Source organism: Amphiura filiformis, chromosome 4 (assembly GCF_039555335.1).
Source record: "Amphiura filiformis chromosome 4, Afil_fr2py, whole genome shotgun sequence".
In the NCBI taxonomy this organism is placed as follows: Eukaryota; Metazoa; Echinodermata; class Ophiuroidea; order Amphilepidida; family Amphiuridae; genus Amphiura; species Amphiura filiformis.
In genome coordinates, this window is record NC_092631.1 from 28,295,979 (window position 1) to 28,313,271 (window position 17,293).

At 37.0% G+C, this 17,293-nt stretch overlaps 2 protein-coding genes across 2 annotated transcripts in view; both read left to right on the forward strand.

Annotated features, from left to right (window-relative positions):
• Positions 1–9,340, forward strand: part of LOC140150772 (tectonin beta-propeller repeat-containing protein 1-like) — a gene marked incomplete at its 5' end in the record, with an annotated part of 42,022 nt that extends 32,682 nt beyond the window's left edge. The window contains 6 exons of the mRNA XM_072172876.1: positions 1,618–1,680; positions 2,114–2,288; positions 3,766–3,994; positions 4,597–4,703; positions 5,407–5,514; positions 6,247–9,340. Coding sequence (XP_072028977.1) covers positions 1,618–1,680; positions 2,114–2,288; positions 3,766–3,994; positions 4,597–4,703; positions 5,407–5,514; positions 6,247–6,408 — 844 coding nt within the window. The remainder of the gene's footprint in view (positions 1–1,617; positions 1,681–2,113; positions 2,289–3,765; positions 3,995–4,596; positions 4,704–5,406; positions 5,515–6,246) is intronic.
• A 4,360-nt stretch (positions 9,341–13,700) lies between these two features.
• The window catches only part of LOC140150774 (uncharacterized), a 171,601-nt gene continuing 168,008 nt past the window's right edge, over positions 13,701–17,293 (forward strand). Inside the window, exon 1 of the mRNA XM_072172877.1 lies at positions 13,701–15,482. Within this exon, the coding sequence (XP_072028978.1) occupies positions 14,064–15,185 (1,122 nt within the window). The 5' untranslated portion in view covers positions 13,701–14,063 and the 3' untranslated portion in view covers positions 15,186–15,482. The remainder of the gene's footprint in view (positions 15,483–17,293) is intronic.

Here is a 17,293-nt window from a genome sequence, read left to right on the forward strand (position 1 = left end):
ATGCCCCCCCCATACCCCTATGATGCTACGCCACTGGCAGGTCTCGCTATAAAGGTCCTTTGTCACTTGTCAACATTTATGTCCTAATTTTGAGCTTGGAAAGGATGGAGTCAAGCGATGTTACTCGGCTTAATTGCTTCTTAAAATTCAAATAAAAGAAAGTCCGCAGTCATATAACCTGTCCTACACCAAAACCTAATCTTGTTATGACAATTTGTTTGATACGGTCGCGTCCAGAATCTTGTTATTTCCAATTTGATACCAAATTTGCTACCAAACACTCAAAAGTGACAAAGATTGATACCAGTTTATGGTATTTGGTGCATTTTCAAAAGTTGCAAATCAAAACTATGCACACGGTCGAAATTGCTTAGCGTGGCAATGTGGTCAAGCTTGCTTGCCCACGATGGGCCCCTGTCGACTATCCCAAGTGCGCACTTTATTCAATTGTTAATTTAAAACGCATGGATTGCAACAGTGCTTTACTGATGAATACTAGGGCACGATTCGATCGATATAACCTAGCGGTTGTTTCGGGCTATGTCAATGGTTGCGCTCTGCCATTCACCTCTACCAGGTCCGCGTGGTCCGTTTTTTATTTGAACTTTTAAAAATGCACCAAATTTCATATACTGGTATCAATCTCTCTGAATTTAGAGTGTTTGGTAGAAAATTTGGTATCAAATTGGAGCTAACAAAATTCTGCACACGATCTTATCAATTGAATTATCATTACAAGATCAGGTTTTGGTGTAGGACAGGTTACATGACTGCAGACTTTCTTTATTTGAGCAGTTTATATATGACAAGTGTTGGTAATATTTTCAAATTTTGCAAAAAAGCCTGAAAATGTAGTACTTTTCTAGATTTTTAGAGATTTTCGAAAAGTTCCCCCTTCTCTAAACCAGTTTTCTGAAATTTGTGACCCAAATGAAAATGCTACCTGAATCTACTGCACATCCTTGTATCCACCTCCCCCCGCATTATCAGTGGACATTTTCGCGCTACATTTATTTTTGCTCTGTTCACATTCCAAGCAGGTACCGTGAAAATAACAGTGTGTAAATATATTCCTTTTGTGTATAGTTCAATGTATGGCAACTTAGAACTGTGAATTTAAAAATAAGTGAAACAGTTCCAAATTGGCAAAGCACAAAAAAATACAGGCGTGAACATTTCCGACTTTTACAGTATCTGGTACAACCACAGAATTAGAGAAGGAGAACCGGGACTCCCTATACTGCCATATACAATCGCGCCTACAGCTATGGGGAGAAAATTGGGGGTATTCGGGTCCTTGTCGACGGTGTGCGGAGACGAACGAAAAACAATTCTGCGTCTCATCTGAAGCTTCTTGATACTCGCGTGCAGGTCGCATCAAGTGCATCTCTTAAATGCGCCCATTATCCATGTCGCGCTTGCATGACAACGAATGCCTCGAGTGCATTCCGAGGGAAACCGAATACCCCCAATTTTTGCTCCATGCCTGTATCAAGATGGCGGTCGAGTCCTGGTTCTCTGGTTTTAATTCTGTGGGTACAACTTCTTTAACCTCGCACACTTCACAGATGGGCAATGTAATTACCAACTGACCAACTGCATTTGTTTTGATTACAGTAACCAAGCCTTTCATAAGGACAAGAGATGGAATGACTATGTCAGAAGGAGAAGATGGGTCAGGTAAGCCACCACCTTATGCATATAATTAACTCGCTCCATGCGGGGTCGACTGCAGACCGACAAGTTTCAAATTTTGTAAATTGAAAAAATTTCAGAATTGTGCATTTTTATGACTATATTGCCTACATTTTCATTAATCCACTCTGCAGCTTAAACGCAATAACATAGCAACTTCTAATTTGGTATTGTGATAGTATATAGTGGCCTAATGTGCTGTATAGTTTTGTGGCATGTTATTTGCATATTTATGAATATTAATGAGCTTATTTGCATATTATTTTTTATTAACAAACCTTTATTATTTACACACCTTTGTGTGGGGGCCATCTTAATTATGAACTGCGTAATTCTAGTTTGAGAACTCAAAACGTTTTATCTTGAAGCCTATGGCTAGCATGCAGAGCATTAATGACAAATTCTTCTTTCACTATAGGAAATGTCAGTTACTTACCACGGGCCCTTGGAGAGAAGTTCCAAATCTGCCTCTGATAGACTTATCCCTGCAAGTCGACATAGATCAGAAATGGGATGGCCCCATTGCATTGTGGGCCGTAGGTGCTAATGGGGACGTGGTAACTAGAATGGGAGTCACCAGAGACAGTCCGCAGGTAGGTATTTTTTTTTTTAATTTAAAAAAATGTTTAAATTTAAAACAAAAAATTTAAATCCCGAACATGAGACCTTGCAGATTTCATCTGAACTTTACATCAAATTTTAATTGTGATGTTCAGAGTATGGTTTGCAGATTCACTTTTTCAATTCAAGTTTATTACTTGTAGGTTTTACATCATGAAATTTGATTTACATCACCCGAAAATGGGAATTTATTTGATGTGCAGTCTACATGTCAGCGTTATCAAGAACGATTCTGATGATTGGCTGGAGAACCAATATGTGGATATTTACCAATCAAAATGTATTTTACTTTGATGAGTTAGGGATGAGTGTTTCTAAAACTGTCGGTTATTGGATCTTTTACGCATATGATGCCGATATGTTATGATATAGACTTTAAATTTACGTAGTGAATACAGTTGAATCAGACAGTGTAGTGGTATGTCAGGCAGGTCACATTTGTTTTCCTTTTTCAGTCCATTTGTAACCCAAAATTATTTACTTTGATTCTAAAGTGTACATATTGCACTGGGACATATATTTGTGTCCTTTTTTTCTGAAACGGTACTGCATGGATGCAAAAAAGAGCCAAAAATGCACCTCAGAAATTGCTTTTTTAGAGGTTGAGAGAAACTTGTTTACAAATAAAATGCTTTCTATAGGTTCTAAAAGTAATTGCATCACATATGCGCTAACGAGGGCAGTTTATTTTTAAAGAACTTGACATTATTTTTCTTAGTTGCTAAAAAAGGGTAAAAGGTTCATGTCTGCATTTTACAGGCCAGAGTGTCTATCTCTCTTCTGAATCAACTTTGCACTAGACTCCTCTTTGAATAAATTTCTGTGTTTTATATAGCGCTTTTTCCCAGATCTCAGAGGGATTAAAGCACTGTAATTTCGCTGCCATGGTGAATCATTACAATCAGATCGCATCAACTAGGCTGGTTGCAGCCGAACTTGGCGCAAACCTATCCGCACTTAGATTGTAACATCACCAATTATCTATGCAGCTCCCCAAATTCCATTGGGTGAAGGAAGTTTTTGATAACCAAACAACTAATCACCGATTTTTGAAAGTAGGAGGAAACAGGAGATCCTGGAGAAATCTGCAAGAGCGAGCATGGAATCGGGATAAACCAAGTGCATATGAGTCATTGGGCCGCGCCGGGGCTTGAACCTCAGACCTCAGTGGTGCAAGGCGAGGGAATAACCACTGAATAATGTTGTTATCATTAACTCTTCACTTTATTTGAGATCACTAAACAAAATTGTTGAATTTTTTTTTTTTTTGTGACCATATTTGGAATCAGCATGAAAAATGCATTATAATGAGTACAAACAAACCTAATATTGGCTCAGTGGTTCTTGAGATAGCTCATAATATATTGAAAAAATATCTCAAAACTTTGACTTTTTATGTTGAAGCTTATGCCTAACATGCAGAGCATTAATTTGTACCATTTCCTCCAGGGTACATCATGGATTCATGTCCCTACCGACCAGCCATTCATCTCTCTCTCAGTAGGAGGTAATTACCGTGTCTGGGCAATAGCCAAGGACGGATCAGCATTCTATCGTAACGGCGTGTCATCGTGCAACCCCACTGGCGATACATGGTTTCATATAGCGCCACCACCCATTGCGCCTCTCAAGCAGATATCAGCAGGGAAGAATAGTGTATGGGTTATAGATGCATTGTGTAAGTGTGCTTTTTAAATGAAATTATAATCTTAAGACATAATCAAGACAACTATAGTTTGCATCTGACCTCACTGTCAATCAAATTCCCTATGACCCTTGATTGGTTAGCTACGCGTGAAAGGTGCTGATCGGAGAAAAGGAATCGTAGAAAATGTTGAAAAATTACGGTACTTTACAAGGCAAAAAGCAACTTTTCTAAGCATTGTTGACATGGTGCCTTCAAGAATTAAAGTTTCCTATTACTAACAGACCTGAAACTTTTCCTCTTTTTTTATTCCTAAAATGTATGCGTTTTCTTTCATTTTCAGCCCAATTTGAGCCATTTTTACCCCAATTTTATGCTGTTTTACAGCATTTTTTGAGCATTTTCAGCTTTTTTTCCTCTTTTTTTATGAAGACCTTGTTTCAGGTCTGTACTAAGACCTAACTTTAGAGATGGTTATGGAAAGTGTCTTTCTTTAACTATTTGGAAAAGGGTCTTTAACTAATATTGATGCATGATGGGATAATCTATATATTTAGCTGCTGTGGCCTGTACTACTGTTTGTTGTAGCAGTTTTGCAAACAATGATATTGTTTTGGTCATTTCCTTTTTAACAGTAAATCTTTGGATGCGAGAAAACATCACCTCAACTTTTCCAGAAGGAACTAAATGGATTCATGTCAGTCCTAAAGTCAGGAGAGTGTCTGTCGGACCACAGAGTCAGGTATGTACAGGACTTATGTTGTCAATTCTTATGGAATCCTGTCAGTCCTAAAGTCAGGAGTGTCTATTGGACCACTATTGGAGTGTTTATTGGACCTGGGCCTCATGGAAGAACAGAGGATACCTTAAAGGAACACCCCGGCAATCACAACATTAGGCAAAAAAAAAAAGGTTTGTTTGTCCATAGAGGCTTATGAAACAGTTGGGTCGGTAGGTTTGATTTTTTTTTTTTTTACAGATATTGCACTTGAAATTCACAATTTGAAGACTGGTAAATAAGTCAAAACACACGGCACTTTACTGGTTTCACTCTTGAGATGGTTCTGCACGTTATACTGTTCATTTTCTTTACTTTTTCTTTCTTTAAATTTATACTAACGTATAATGTTGTGATTGCCAGACTGTTCCTTTGTAATACATCCACTGCATGAGTAACCCAGGCAAAAGAAGAAATGCAACAAACAAACAACAAACCACAGGGTCAAGTACATACTGGATTTATGTTTGTCTAATTATTACAGTTTGTTTGTCTGTTTCTGTTTTGTTATTTACATGGAGTCCCCCATTCAGATAACCCATTTGAAGTTCACACTCCCTGTGTGGAAGATTAAGGTCATGTCTTCATCAGGGAGTGTATGGATTTTAACTGTAATAACCCATCCAGGATAAATTAATTATCTTTATTTCTTGATTTCTTATTATAGGTGTGGATATTAGCTGAGCATGTTGATGGTGCTAAAGGTGTTATATGCAGACGTGAAGGGATTACATCTAAGAATCCATCAGGAACAGCGTGGGACAAAGGTGCTGGGGTAAGTACAAATTACATTTCCACTACTAGATTGGCGCCATCAGTGGGTCAGCATTGCTGTTGAACGAGGGACAAACTAAATATGTGTAAGGCCAAAAAAATTAAAGGTTTGTCTCAAAGGTCACGAGTGGTTTGAAAACAAATGCGATTATTTTTTTTTTATTCCCGACTTGGTATTTTTATGGTATTTTGAGAAAAAAAAATCTGATTTTTTTTTGAAAAAAAAAAATTCTGCATTTCTTTTTTTTTTTTTTTTCTCGGCGCGATTTTACAAATGCGCGCACAAGCTTTGAGACAAACCTTTTATTCTAATTTCTTTGATGGCCAAAAAGTTAAACTTGTAACTTGTGTCTACATTAGAGGAAGTGTTGATGATGATGATGGCAATGGCACGATGGCAATGATGATGGATGATGGTGATGATAATGATAATGATGATGGTGATGATGATGATGATAATGTTGATGATGATGATGCTAAGGCTGATGGTCATGATGACTATGATGATGATGACAGTGACAGTGATGATTAGGCTGATGATTATGATGATTACAATGATTGATGATGATAATGACATCGACAATGGTGCAGTGATGTTGATGATGACAATGATAATAATGATAAGGCTGGTGATAATAGTGAAGAGGAGGAGGATAGGTGAACAATAACAGTGCTGCCCTTTTATATTGCGATGTTGCCATATTAAATTAACATGGTTTTTTTCCCCACACAGGGTGGAATCATTCATCTGAGTGTCAGGAGCTGTACCAAGGATGAGAATGCTCAGATACCCAAGATGGAGGATGGTGCCATGGCAACCATTCAAGGCAGCACATTCTATGTCAATAGACATGAAGACAATACCACCAACTCACAAGGGAATGCCTTATGTTGACATGACGCATAAGATAAAGGTATCATTGGAATTAATGTGTATTCCCAAAACATTTGGGTGTATTCTCAAGACATCTGGGTGAATTCCTGAGATATTTGGGTGTATTCCCAAAACATTTGGGTGTATTCTCAAAACATTTGGGTGGATTCCTGAGCCATTTTAGGTGTATTTAGAGAAATAAAACTGTATTCTTGTCAAGAGTTCTGAAATTTTGTGATCAAAATTTTATCAACATCGAAAGCTGATGTCTCAAAACTTATTGCAATAACTTATATTAATGTGTTGTATTTTATATGTTGAAACTTTTGATATAATTGGAAGAAACTACTTCCTGAGATTTTAAGCCTCATCCCTAAACCAGTGGACACTATTGCCTTTATTACAGTGCCTGTGATTGATTACTTGCACGATAGAACTATCTGAATGACCAATCAAAATAGATCTCTTAGCACTTTTAAGCTTAATATTCTTCAGCCCTACTGACTATTCTTAGCATATCTCTGATTGGCTCAATATATGATTTTGAGCTCTATTGTAACCTATTAAAATAGTTCTTAGAGGCTGATAAACACCAAGGGTGACTACTGCTTTTTGTACAATGCCCCTGATTGGTTAATTACATGATAGAATCATCTGAATAACCAATCAAAATAGAGGATTTAGATCCCTTAGTTTTTTGGAAGCTTAATCTCCTTCAACCTTACTGGCCATTCTTACCATGTCTCTGATTGGCTCAATATATGATTTACAGCTCATTGTGACCAATCAAAGTAGTTCTTAGAGGATGATAATTTAGCCGGTATCTCCCACTGGGTTAAGAACTTCTGTATATGTTTTCTTGAATGTATTACACATTATCTATGCACTTGTGGTTGGACCAATCTTCATTTTAGTCCATTCCATTCCATGGTCTTTCTCTGATTATACAGGTATATTGTATAAGAATTATTGATACTTTTTCAAAGATATTACTTAATTTGTATTTCTGATGGTCTTCCTATTTTTTGTAGAAATCATTTCAGGAGGAAATACTAATTTGATACAGTAAAACCTCATTATAATGAAATCGGATACAAGAAAAACCCTGTTATAAAGAGGTATTTTTCCAGAACCAAGATACAAAATTCTTTTGTTATTTATTGTTTTTACAACCCTGATATAATGAAATTTGGATATAAAGAACTAATTTCTCTGTCCCTGACAACTTCGTTATAATGAGTTTCCACTGTACCACATAAGGGATTGTATTCACTGATAACTTTATACTGATTACTCAATTATGCTTTACTTCAATATACACATAGGTAGAAATATGCTGAGGATCTGCATTTACTAACCTATTTCATACACAACAAAGAATTGTGCTATTTTTTAAAACAAACAAAATACTAAAAATGTTGGCAAATTTGTCCAATGTTGACCAAGAGAGAGAAATCATAGAACTTAGTAATTCCAGGAAGGTAAGACCTTATAAGGCAAGGTCAGGTCAGAGGTCACAAACAATGATGAGACGAATAACCAACTGGCAACTCTAATATCAGGGCTGGAAAACTATCTAGCATCTGCTGCCAGTTGCAATTGCAGCAAGCAGAATCTTAGACAACTATCCGTTAGACAACTATCCAGTTGCTACCAGACAAAATATAGCAATTCTATCGTGGTAATTTTGTAACTCGGCAAAGATTTGGCTTTCTGCGTTGCAATCACTTGCTGAAACTTACTTGAAAGTAAGTGCAATTTCTGGATCTGATTCAAAGAACTGTGTTTGCCAAATATATTTTTAACATTCACACTATTTTACCATTATGATGCACAAATATATTTATAATGTAATATTTATTTAGTGTATATGCTTGCATAATAATAATGCAGAAGATTTAGTTCTTGTCATACTAAAAAATACAGGTACCGTATTTGTTCCATGCCCCTATAAGCGCCACCCAGTGACTTTAATACAAGCAAATTAGTTTATTAATTGCCCATGCAAATCTGAATCATGGTCTGAAACATGACGCACTGATAATGATAGATGAATATTTTGGGCCTTTTTTACGTCTTGTTGGCCTAAAAAATGTAAAAAATAAGAGCCCACCCAAAATGATTTCGTTAAGCGCCCTGGGCGGTTAATGGAACAAATACGGTAGTATCACCAGGATCCACAACATGTTCATTTATCAGGGCACAGTTCTTTAACCCCAATATATTTGTACATTCATTGAATGACCTTAGAAAATGTGGGTACAAAAACTCATACTCTGCAACTTCAGGTCAAATTTTGCACTATGAGTGTTTAATTGAGGTTATTGAACTATGCCATTGGGTTGAGGCCATTGTGGTCCATAATGTATGATAACTCACTGTTACTCACTGGTTTCTAGTGATTGTGGGGGAGACTACCACATCAGTGATGATATTCAACATGCGCATAACATGCACCTAATATTATTAGGTCATTAAATATGCGCATTGTGGTAATTTCAAAAGGATCGAATGTTGCAGATGGAAAAAGCAGATGTTTCATTAAATTTTGATGTGTACCAATCAGTCTGATACAACTGTTTTACAGTGAGTTAAACTTTATTTGAGATTTTACAAGCAAAACTTGTTTGGTAACTTTTATTATAGCCTAACTATGCTCAATATCATACATATCATACAAAGACTTTTTATTAGGTGCCAAAAAAAGAAACTGTTCTCTGGGCCAGACCAACCCAGATTTTTTTATTTAGCTATATGCAATTGTACTCTGATCAGCTTGTGTAATAGGTAAGACTCATAACATCATGGATTGATATAGAATAGCTTGGCGCACCACCTAAGCGAACCGCACTTTGCGTATTGCTTGACGCAAGCAGTGTTGCCAAAACTTTTCAGCGTCAAGGCGCGGCGCATTGACTCGCCAGGCCGCGGTAAATGATTCTCAAGTAGCCCAATTTTTAAGCATCCAAAAAGCGCCCAATACGGATATTTGGGCGGATTAACCCTAATTTAGAACGCAAAACACCCAATTGGGCGGAAAAGCACTTGACTTTGAAACATCCGGTACTTACTGAGAAGTTACTGACCGATCAATAAATGGTCACAAAACCCATTGTAATTTCAATTTGGAGCTTCAAAGACTCAAAACCTTTATAAATCGGCTAAATCGAAAGGAAAACACATCAAATTAGTGCCGCGGCCTGAGACTGGCAAAAGTAGCCCAATTTTAGACAAGTAGCGGCATGCTTTTTTGAGTAGCGGCAAGTGATCGCCAAGTAGCCCAATTGTGCGCCTAAGGCGCGGCGTTGGCATCACTGGACGCAAGCTTTTGTGATACACACAGGCGTAAGTTGGGACTTTACCTGGGACTTTATTGATGTGCGCAGTTACAAAATCCGAATAATTCTTGCCTATTACAAGCTGTATAAAATCAGTGGGTTGATTTTGCTGAAATATTTTAATTTTTAAGCTTTCAGTGATTTTTTAGGGCCATGATAGCCTCTTCCAGAAAAAAAAATTACCTATTATGAAACTATCCACCAATAGAACAGGTGGTATTGTTGACGCCTTAGTATATACATAGTGTTATGTTAATATTAACTTATATAATATAAATTTTATCCATTTAAGTACAAGTTTTACTAATAACTTTTTATTTATTTTAAACATATTAAGCTTCTAATTAAGTGCAATAATAGACTAAGTGTGCCAAATGTATTTAGAGTAATAATAGGTTGCGCTGTTCCTGTTGAAATCCATACACCCCCTATGGAAGACATGATGTTAATCTTCCACACAGGGAGTGTGAATTTCAAATGGAGCCACAAGGCAATTTCCCAAGCAATGTTGCAGGAACACCCCAGAGCACCTTCTAACGGCAAAATGTGTTTTTAACTTGCAGAGTGAAATTGATACCCTGAGCAAATCTGTTGAAAAGTAGAACATAAGCCTTTTTGAAATATGGCGGGCACAAAAGGAGAGGGCGTGCTTTGAAGTGAGTTATCTTTTGTAAATAAATAGTAAATAAATTTTGGATTTATAAAGCGCCTTTCTCCAGATCTTAGAGGACTCAAAGCGCTGTAATTTTGCTGCAATGGTGAATCATCACAATCAGATCACATCAACTAGGTTGCTGCCGAACGGCGCACACCTATCCGCATTTAGATTGTAATGTAACGTCCACCAATTATCTGTGCAGCTCCCCAAATTCCATTGGGTGAAGGAAGTTTTGATAACCAAACAACTAATCACCGATTTTTTCTGCGATACAGGAGGAAACCAGAGATCCCGGAGAAAACATGTGAGAGCGAGCATGGAATCGGGATAAACCAAGAGTCCTTGGGCCGCACCGGGGCTTGAACCCGGGACCTCAGTGGTGCAAAGCGAGGGAATTACCGCTGCGCTAACTCGCCCTTGTATACTTCTCAGCCGACAAAAGATTACTCACTTCAAAGTACGCCCTCTCCTTTTGTGCCTGCCATATTTCAAAAAGGCTTATTGCTCTACAAATGTACTACCAAGGACTATGAATCTTAATTTAAATTAATGTAAACTGAATAAACAGCACAGCTGAATGTATTATTTATGTCTATCAGTAGGTTCATATGAGCCTGGTCCTATCAACACCCAAGTGTGTCTCCGCACAGAGCGACCGTTTACATAAAGCGCCCTCTATGATTGATGGGCCATGCAAGTTCCAACTGAAATTTCGGAATAACTATAGAATACCCCGCTCAAGGTGCCTAACCCTAACCCTAACCTAACCCTAACCCTGTGTGTTGGGAGGTAGGTGGGTATTCTATAGCTATGCCGAAATCTTTCTTTATGTGAATTGGACAGTAAGTATACCATTGAAAAGGAGGTCAAAAGTTGCATTTTTGTTCTTCAGATAATAATGGATATTGAAATATGAACTTACTGTGTTGGTTCTCACCGTATATAAGGTTTAAACCGAAGAACCACTTGACCTACTGGATTCAGCGTTCATTAGGCCTAGTTGCCGTTTCTTTGATTTGCTCCTAATCAGTATGTCTAATAATTATAGAATTTGGTGTAGATAAAGTTTTTTTTAAATTGAAACACCCTGTATAATTTGAAGAGGAAGCCCCAGCAGAGCAGTTCTTCTGGGGTGAACCAAACCTGCCTGGTTATCATATTAATCAGTGACCAGAGACTTATCTAACGCCTATGTTTATACCATGGAGGTATATAAATCCATGTTTATACCATGTCAGGGTCATTTGTTTGACAACATTTTCTTAACATGATCAAGGACATTTCACTCCCTGAATTTTGGTTCACCCTAGAAGAACTGCTCTGGTGGGACTTCCTCTTTTTAAAAGCTCTGTCAATTGACGAAAAGTAATATATTCATAGTTAGAAACACACAAATCTGTATAACTTTGTCAATAAGATGATGATGCAATAAAGATATATCAACTTATTTATCTTATGGAAATCTTTGAAGTGTGACAATGTAGCTGTTATTGTTCTTACTATTTTCATGAATTGATGAAGGACTTGTTGTTTTTGGGGTTTGTTTGGGTTTTTTTTTTTTGGGGGGTTGTGAGATATGAGGATAACCCCCCCAGTACCTAAAATGACTTGGAAGTGATCCATGTTCTCTAAACTTATTTAAATCTGTATTAAATTTTTTTGGATTGAAAAAATATTGTCCTGTTTTGCCAAATGAAACATAGCTGAACATTAATCCTTTCGTTAGTTCTAACTAGTAATAAAAGGGGATTTCAGGGGAAATGGGGCAAAAGCATGCAATTTTGCATGATTTCTGACAATTTCAGTCACAAAACTCAAAGACTTTGCAGAAGTCTGAGCATTCAAAATTTGTAGTATAGGCTCAAAACTTTAATATTAATTTTCATGGTAATTTTGGTAATTAGTTATAAAAGATAATTATAAGAAAATGTGAATATGAATAGGTTATTGTCCTTTGAGCGCCAGCGAAAGGTATGAGCAATTGAGCATGCCGTGTTGTTGTTGTTGTTGTTATTGGTGTGTTTTTTTTATCATTATTGTTGTTTTTGTTGTCAGTTATATAGTTTACAGGGTTATCATCAACTTATTGTTCAGACATGCGTCATACAACTTGAGCTGATTTGTCATCAGAATGATGTGACTTAGTTGTCATAGCAGCGATACAACTAAACATCCAGTTCAATTTGATTCACCCTTCCCGCGAAAACCTATAAATAAACTTGGTATTTTCTCTAATACACAATGATAATTTAAAGAGCTTGTAACTGTTTCCTATTCGGGAAGCAACTTATTTAAAACAGTCTCAACGCACAGTACTCCCAACATGCTCATCCGTCGCGACAAAGTTGTTTAAACCTAAAATATGTGTACACTCATAGCATGACCTGTGTGAACACGTTGGGTACAAACTAATACTTCACAACTTGAGGTCAAATTTTTCCTAAGCCTTTTAATGCAGGATAACGAACTACGCCGTTGGAATTGACATTGTTGCACAGTGCATGCTTGTGCGATCATTTTTCGTACATCATTTTGTAAAATCGTTTATTTTTAGAAAATCTTTTTTTCCAGTAACTTTTGATTTTTATTTTTGTCCATGTTAAATTACGTAAAACGGAATAAAACAAACATTTACATAAATGGTGCATTTCCGGGGTCTACACTAGCACAGGATAATTAGTAACTTCAAAGATTTTAAACATGGTCATTTTCTTTACAATGAATTATTACAACCTTCCAAAATACAATCCTTCAAATATATCAGAAACAATGTGCAAGCTACCTTAATTCACACTGTTTGCGTGTATCGCTAGCCTACTCTAGGTGTTAAAATTATGCATGATATAAATTGAAATTAATTTTTTGATGACAAATAATGTAAAATGTGTCAAAGCTAAATTAAGACTATAAAAGAGGCCTAATTTTCACTCATTGGTAATTTGAATATGATTAATTGACGACCGTGAGTGCGCTAGTGCTGGTAAAAGCACATTCATCTTCTGGAGATTCTGATAGACCTGTAAGCTGATAAATTATTTGCCATCCCAACAAACAACACGTTTAAAACCTTTTAAACGGTTTATATTTTGGTTTTGGTCAAAACATTTTAAGGGTACATGTAGAGTAGGTATTGTTGGTCGAAGCAGCCAAAAATTGATTTCCATTATCTAAATCTGAATATGTATTTTTGTCATTATCGATCCATTTTGCACTGAATAGCAAAGCCGTATGTGAAGAAATGCATTGTGGGAAATATAAGATATCTACTATGGACCTACTACGTCGCGATGCATGCTGGGCGTAAGTTACTGCTTCCTGTTGAATAAGATAAGTTAATGCTTCCTGAATCAAGCACGGAATAAAAGGAAAGACCAAACTGATAATATTGTTTACTTCTTACTCAGAAAAAACGCATGGTCATACTTTGACACATACAAAATGACCAATAACTATGATAATTGATTGGTTTGTCACGTAATGACGTCAGTTTTAAGCACATCCTATAGTAGTAGACCGACTGAAAACTAAACTATTTCGTATTTGCTTTGGAGAACCACTTTATGGAAGGCTGTTAGCGGTACGTTGAAATGGTGCAGACTGATTTCGTATTTCGGGAGGACCACTTTATGGAAGGCTTATAACGGCACGCTGGTCGTTGAAATGGTGCAGCAGCTCGTGTCATGATGGAGCTGAACTTGTCGCAAACCTGGCGCTTTATTATATTACTATATCATCATTGTCTTCTAAGTTTAATTTTATTTACACACCTCGGATGTTTAGCTCAACATGTGGAGATGTCATATCGTGTAAAACAAACAGAAATATTTGGACCAGTTGTGGAAATTCGTTGTTCATCAGAAATTTTGAGAGGCTTAAATCAAGAAGTTAGATGGGAGTTTGGTGGACGCACATTGGCACAAGGATCTCGGTTGATAGACGCTGATCCTTCTAGATACAATGTGACTCAAGATGGACACATTTTAGTCATTCGCAATGCGATAAAGAACGATGGAGGATTGTACACATGCTACATATATGACAGTACTGACAATACTATTACTAAGTCAATGACAACACATGTTATGGTAGGCACTTATCTACCAGCAACTGACTTTCCTCGGTGTAGCATACATCCAAATTTAACATTCACCAGCGGTGGTAATCTCACGTTTGGTTGTGCTATGGGAGAATCATCTAATGCAGGTATAGAACTGGAGCTTATGCTCAAAAGGAGAGACGGATCATATAAGTCAATTAGTTCTGAAACTCTACAAAGAACAGCTACTCTTGAAGACAGTGGTTCCACTTATATCTGTAAAATGAGGAGTTCAACTTTTCCTACTGCGTTACGTCATTGCATATCTGGTCCCATAATGCTTAAACATAAAAGAAAGGTATCCACTCCGCCAGCGCCTTTACTAAGCAAAATACATGCAGTAGGAACAAGCCACAACGAATCTGAAGATCAATTAGCGTCACCTAAACGGAGCCGGGTTCGTGTATTTTTAACACCAAGACCGCCACAGCCACCGGAGAAAGACCACATGGGTGCTATGTTAGGTGCTGTGTTTGGTGCTATATTTTTGTTTTTCTTAATTATTGTCGTATACTTTTCTGAAGCCGGTGAAATGAAATCTGTCGGGGCTGGACCCAGTGGTGATAACAGGAAGGATGCGCCATTAGAGATAACTATGATATCAGGGTCTAATAATACAGGCTCAAGTGATGGGACACTACTGTATCCGAAAAGTAGTAAAACCAGAAAAACAAATGACAGAACTACAAACACATCTATGGTGTAGGAAGTTATTGATTGAAGGACAACAATTTGATAAAACTCGGTTCTTAGAACTGTAATATTGGGTCATTGTCACGTGACCAACTTGTAATTTGCTTCGTTATTATACCAAGTCAGATCCGAAAAATCACCACTGCAAAAACTGTATTTATAGCCATTGAACATATTCTTGTCTGATTGACTTCACTTTGTAAACCGGCTCCGACTCAAAATCGGAAGGTTGCGGGTTCGAGACCCGGCGACGCCATCGTGTTGTGCCCTTGAGTAAGGCACTTTATCTCGATTACTCCTCTCCACCCAGGTGTATAAATGGGTACCGGCATTCTTAAATGCTGGGATGGTAACAGACTCGCTGTAGAGGAGGTGTAGCGATCCCCCTATAGCAACATTACATGGAGGAGTCTGGCCCAATCGGCAATGAAAGAGAGATGGACACCGCTGTTTATACAGGATCGTCTTCTTTACCTTATTTTAGAGCTAAACATTACGTATCAAATTCCTAAACATCAATTTCAATGGCTAAACATCTTATCCATCAATACTCTAAACAATTTTAGTATTTAAACACGTTTACAACTTGAAGGCAAGAATGTCTTTAGAAAAGTGTTTTTAAAAATGCTAAACACTGTTTTTGCAGTGCATGCTTAGAATTCTAAAGGCAATTGGCAGTTAAGTTATACAGAAATATCAACTTCTAGGCTACGTTTACACCACTACGTACAAACATAATGACATCTTCAATTTGCAACAGGGATGTAGATAATGCTTGTGACATATATGAAGAGTTCTGATTGAAAAACCGATTAATATGCTCTTGCTACTCGATTTTCATTAGCTGAATCAATAAATTATTGAAAAATAACACTCGAAAACTTGCTTAATTTATTGTTGTTAATTAGTTATGTACGTTTTACAAAAGTGTTGTTGTTTCAGCCCTCTTTACAACATAACTCAAGAACCACAGGACCTACAAATGTATATCTGTGATATTTGAATTCTTCTATACGCTCGCTATGAATTGAGCAATGCAATATTTGCTAAAGCTCACTACCATTCGCAAGATGCTGTGAACTACTTTCATGACTGCTTCGACCAACAATACACCGTATACCCTTAACATGGTTATTAAAGGGGATCACGAGCTGTCAGTAATGACAGGAATGAACAAACCAATTAATGCTGTAAGTTGCTGTACTAAGTCTTGATCTATGTGTACTACAACGATGTGTATTTTTATAAAATGTTTCTATTTATGGGCATAAAGGTAATATGTGACTTGCTCCCACAAAATGAGCATAAAGTCGCAAGTTGGAAGTTTCGGGACGTACCAACTGTTGAGTTGATGTTCTTTGCTTGAAGACACCTGTATTGGCAGTGGTATGTCCTTTGTGAATAGGGACAAAATCAAATACATATTATGTCCCCATATTAAGTCACGAAGGGCATACCACTGACTATACAGGTGTCTTCAAGCAAAGAACATCAACTCAACAATTGGAAGGTCTCGAAACCACCAACTTGCGACTATTCGCTCATTTCGTGGGAACATGAAAAAACCTTTGAAATGCAATGACTAATTATCTACACCGGACGAGATTTGAAAATGAATTTGAGAGTATTGACTGATGCGGAAACGTCGTATTTAGGCCTATATGCACTAGAATAACTAGATTGACGACCTTTGCTCGATTATTGCTTGTTTCCAATAACCAAATATAATAAAACACTCCAGTAATGTTGATCTTGATCATTTTTCAATAAGATAAAGGCATGCAGGTATCATGAAACCCGGCATGAAACTTGTGAATGTAAAATGTTTTGTGTAATGAGACACAAACCGGATAACTTCAAATTAATTAAGTTTGGTCTGAACCCTGGAATTATGGAAACTTTCGGGCCTCATAACTTCTAAATTGTTGGTCTAAAGTAAATAAAAGTATACATATTTAAAATGGCAAAGACTTGATAAGTTCATCTGTGAGGTCAAATTTGGGCCAAAATCCCAAAAATAACGGTTTTTGGCCCACTTCTTTTTCGTAAAAAAAAAAAAAAAAATTCTTGGGCCAAATTTTTTTTTTTATTAATTTTTAAAAACTAGATCAAAATATCTAG